General features: G+C 35.8%; 1 protein-coding gene across 1 annotated transcript in view; it reads right to left on the reverse strand.

Moving 5' to 3' along the window:
- Nucleotides 1-285: 285 nt before the first annotated feature.
- The window catches only part of LOC144653930 (spermatogenesis-associated protein 4-like), a 9,760-nt gene continuing 4,679 nt past the window's right edge, over nucleotides 286-5,366 (reverse strand). Inside the window, exons 7-8 of the mRNA XM_078514073.1 lie at nucleotides 1,364-1,474; nucleotides 286-894 (exon numbers count right to left, since the gene is read on the reverse strand). Coding sequence (XP_078370199.1) covers nucleotides 770-894; nucleotides 1,364-1,474 — 236 coding nt within the window. The 3' untranslated portion in view covers nucleotides 286-769. The remainder of the gene's footprint in view (nucleotides 895-1,363; nucleotides 1,475-5,366) is intronic.

Consider the following 5,366-nt stretch of genomic DNA (forward strand, 5'->3'; position numbering starts at 1 on the left):
TGATAACTCACGTTTACCCAACGTTTCTCACTCTTTGGGAGAGTTAAATGTTTGCAACCAAAGTGTGAAAAGATTTGGGTATGAGATTAGCTGTCTTTTAATCCTAAGGAGGCTCAAGAAGCAGTGTGGCCTGCTGAAAACGGCCAGAAGGAAAATTGGAGGATGCTGTGCTGTCTCTACCAGGGACGACGGAAAAAAAAATTCATCTTCTTCCAACACAAAATATTTTGAGGTGTCATTTTGACATAATGATCACCACCCATACACAATAAAGATTCATAGAAGTCCCAAGGTTTAATTTTTATTTACAAGACAACAAAAAAATTAAAGAAAAACCTGCCTTTCCAGTAGCTAAATTTCATGGAGCTTGGGGCAAAGGGTGCGCGCGTGACACCAAGTTAAATGGTGATGCTCTGCATTAGCTACCATGTAAGATTTACTGAAAGATTTATACAAGAGAAATGTTAAACAACATTTTGCAAGTGATGATAAAGCTATGAATGTTAGTTGTACGAAACTTTGTCCAACATGAATCTGAATCCGAGTTCTACTCCATGTTGACTGATTCATAACAGTAACAAACATGGCTCTCTGTCTTTCCGAAATTATTTATATTTTCTATAAAATAATAATTAACCACTGATGACAAAATCTTAGAACTGAAATGTCATTATTAAGTAAAATTGCCATGAAGAGTGGAAAGTTTAAGGCATTATAAGGTAAATTTATCAACACTGAAGTGTAATAAATGTTCTTTTGGCTTCTTTTGTTAATGAACCATGGAGTACATTCCAGTGGTGTGAATTGGAGGAAGGAAGCTTTCACTTGTATCTGTGAGTTGGTTAACTTGTATTTCTGTGTATCTAGCTGGTTGGCTGCCTTCAGTGTCGTTATCTGAAAGAAAAAGAGGATCCCATGTTTTAGACAATCATTAGGTCTTCATCTCATAATTCTTAACTCCTAGAAAAACTTCCCTGGCAATTTATAAGAAAGCACCTTCAATTTTGACCTAATTCCACAATGACATTTTGTCAAAATGATAGTTTTCTTTGTCCAAACAGTCAAAAACTAAGGGGTGGTGAGTGGTCTTTTACTGTAAACAATGTACATCTTGCAGAATTTTAAAATATTCCAAAAAGTCCAAAGTATCCAGGCTTGAGCATAGTAATCCTTTCCCATTTTTTTGTTTCAAATGTAAAAGAGCTACAGAAATTAAGAAGTGACTTGAGCATAAACAAGGTTGTGGAATAGTTCACTTCTTGACTGTGGATGTGTATCTTGAAACTAGCAACTACTTACAGTAATCACATATCTGTTATGATCTGGCAGACCTTTTTCAATTTTGAGTAGTAAGTCTACTTACCGTTTTGTCCTGCTGTATCTCTATGACTTCTTTGTAAAGATTCATTGTAGTTTGGTGGAGGAACTTTCCTGGGACATAACTGGCCTAGTGTTGGTTGAATACCGAAACGATCTGGAATGTAAACAACCCACAAGTTACTTTAAATATCCAACAACATAGATCTATGTCATTACAGTCAAACCAGATGTTCTTTTGATGGGAACTCTGCAATGTTGTGGCGCAATGTTCCAATATTGATTGACAGTTAGCTCGTCGCAACTTGCAACTTTCAATTCAAATTTGCCTGAGCAAGTTGCCAAGTTCCGGTTTTAATTTTGCCGTATAAAACGAGGTTGTACCACCTTTGTTTCAAAGAAACAGAAAATAATTGCCCCTTATTCGACTGCTCATCAACAGAATGCGAGAAATAAGCGACAGGCTTAAGTTAGGAATTACGCTTCAAAATTACAAACGTAGGCCGTAACTTGCGGAGCAAATTTGAATTTTTAAGCGAAATTCAAAGTTTGGCGATTCAACTAAGCCTGTTGTTAATTTATCGCAGTCTGATGATAAGCAGTTGATCATAGGACAATTATTTCATCCTTCTTTGAGACAGAGGTAGAATTATTATGTTTCATACGGGAAAAATGAAAACCGGAACTTGGCAACTTGCTCAGGCAAATTTGAATTGAAAGTTGCAAGTTGCGACGAGCAAACTGTCAATCAATATTGGAACATTGCGCCGCAACATTGCAGAGTTCCCATCAAAAAAGAACATCCGGTTTGACTGTAAAGATGTGTTGTTCTTTGTGGTGTAAGATAGGAAATATGAGCGTTTATTTGTTTGCCTCATGATGGAATCGCTAGAGTTGAGTCAACCTGAAAGTTGCAACCCTCTAAAGGTAGCGATAAGAAAAGGCTGCCAAATCTGAAAGTAATGAGGGTTGTTAGTCTTGTTACCGTACTTTTGGATCTTTTGGGTATTACGAGTTTCTTCTACTTACGTGGATCTTCAACTCTTTCCTGTCTTCTATGCTCTAAATGGCCGTTTATGATAGCTTGAGCCTAAAAAAAGGAAAACAATGTTACACATGCCTGTATGAATTCCAGGAAATGCATTCCAATGCACTGATGTAAGACTAAATTCAACACTGATTATTTATTGGAGCTGGTGGGTTGATAACTGAGGAATTACTGGACATTGTGGATAGTCTTAACTTTTCGCTGTAAGTTATGAAGTCAATCGCTCATACTCATGGACACATGTCTTTTTTCTCTTCTGTCTAAACTGCTGCATGATGGAGAAATGTTGCTCTTACCTTTTGTCTACAGAGAATGCGATCAGGATCAGTAGATAACTCTGTATTTGCGATATTGTTTTTGATGGCCTAAAGAAATAAGATATTGTAAGAAGTGATATAAATGAAGGAAATGACTGCTTAAATTATTAAAATAAAATACTCTTTTAAAAATTACTGTTAGTAATAATTATTTAATATGCATAATTTACAAGATAGTTTCAAGAAAACATGTCAGTAAAAAAGTACTGATCAATACTCAATTTGGTTAAATAAAAAATTTAAAAAAAAAACAGGAAAAATAGAAATTTACAGCTACATGTATAAGCATTACACCTCCACTTTGAAAGTTCAAATATTTTTACTATTATTTTTGCTGTGTATATATATTGTCATGGATGTACTAGTCTATCTCAGAGAATTAGTTTACCTATCACAGACCCTTAATGTATAAAGAATCAAGTAACTATAGCACTTGAGTCATTACCATGGATGCTGTGGATCTTGCATGAGCTGGAAGCTGTTCTTGATAGTCACTATCAGTAAAGTTATACTCTTCTTCTACTGGTGAACTCTTGATTCTTTATTGACAAAAGAGCACACATATTATCCAAAAGGAAAAACAAAAACAAACAAACAGAAAAAGCCAATCTCTTTCTCATCAATTTGTCCCAATCAGTAACGCCTTACAGTGTTACCTTCTGCTACATCCAAACTAATTTTCCCTTATGTTTTCTTTTTTTAGATATTTTTTATTGATAAATTCAAAAAATACAACGGTCCATAAAATTGTAACATACATGTACATGACAGTTTTCTTTAGGGGTGAATTAGATGGCACGATTTTGCCTAAAAATTATTATCGCATGAGACACAGGCTTATACCAGGTCTACAACACGAGTTGCGTTGTGTAAATCAAACTACTGCATCATCACGACAGACATGTGTGCGCGTAGATGGTCCTTAAGACATGTTGTAGGCCTGTCGTAAACTTGTCACATGCAAGAAAGTCGTACCATGTAAATCCGCTTTTGTATGTCTACTATATGCTACTACAATACCTAACCTTTATTCTTCACAATATTTTCTAAAAAAAATTAAAATGCTTCTTCCATATCTATGTGAGTCATAAAAACACTTGAGAACTTAAAAATGATGAAACACCCAAAGCTTTTGTTCTCACAGCATTCTTTTTCTCCCAAACTTGTGTTTCTATAACTAATGATAGCTTGTTAGACAAAACACAAACACACTTTAATTTACTTACTGTCTATTTGTCAAGATAAAGTAAATCTTTTCCATGAACAGAGCTGCGGCATTAGGCTTGCAATGAATAGTTCCTTCTATCACCTCTTTAGGAATGTCAAACCCATGCCGCTGAAAAAACTAATGAAATATATCGAGAGTTGTCAGAATTTAAGGATATCTTACAAAGTATTATTAAGTTGTGTTACAGTATACAGGTACAAGACGATAAGAATCAGTGGAAAATTGATTTTACAAATTTCTATGAGCAAGATACAGGTCTCTTCTGCAATATGCTCTTTCTGGGGATTTGTACTTTATATGTGTGCACTCACATTTTCAGTTTTTAATACTTTGTCTTTATAATTGAAGGGTTTGGTGGAAAAAGGGCGTTAGTGAATTCGGCTAAAAGTGAACATTGCAAAAACAATTCCAAATTTCACATGTGGGTTTGTTGACATGTGTTTAAGATTGCACTTAAATTAATTTCACTGGCTTTTGCTTCATTTCCGAGAAAAATGACTTGCAATGACTTATGTTTGCTTTCATCAAGATAAAATTTGCACCAAAGTATTAGTTGATGCAAAGTTTTCACTGTTTGGCCACCAAATGCAAGTCAATGCAAGTCTTGATGTTTATTTATGTTGATGTTTGAGTATTGAAATATGGCCGAATATATGCAAGCCAATCTGCTGTATTGAAATGGCATTTTTGTTGACTTGCATGCACTTACCGTAAATGATCTAATAAATGCCTGGGGCGTCTATTAAATTTTTGGGGTCCTAGGGGAGGCGTTAAATAGATATGAGGCGTTTACCGGTATTTCAATTTAACAGTAGCAATGTCAACACAACTAATAGGATGGGTAGTTTTCTACTGGAGTAAGATACATAACAGAGATTGTGAATAGGAGAGTAATCTAATCTACGCTAATGCAAAGCCTTGAGATACCGTTCATAGTGATATCGACGTTTTTTATCATCATCGGGATTAACCATGTTGGCGTTGTTGGCCTCTTCGATGTCCGAGTCAAGCAAAAAACTAACTTTATTGCGTGAAATTACTCAGTGGAGCATTTCCTTGGTTTTTGAGATGATTCCTGGAGGGGGGCGTCTATTAGACACGGGGCGTTTATTAGAGAGGGGCGTCTAATACAAACTTAAACACCTCAGAGGGGGCGTTTATTAGATAAGAGGCGTTTATTTGAGAGAGGGCGTTTATTAGATCATTTACGGTACAAGCAAACTTATCAGTTCATTTGGCCACTCATCAACATAAGTCTGTGTGCAAGTTCTTATTTCAAAACTTCCGGTGTGCGACAAATGCAGACTGCAAACCATGCAAGTCTGCCAGTCTGCATTTGTCGCAAGCCACAGATCTTGCAACAACTGAACTAAACTTGCAAATCTCTACGGCCAGGGTTTAATGGGCAAATGAATAAAAATGGGATTATATCATTTCCAGCACAGTTACACCCCTC

This window comes from Oculina patagonica, chromosome 5, assembly GCF_052425735.1.
Source record: "Oculina patagonica isolate OP01 chromosome 5, crgOcupat, whole genome shotgun sequence".
NCBI lineage: Eukaryota > Metazoa > Cnidaria > Anthozoa > Scleractinia > Oculinidae > Oculina > Oculina patagonica.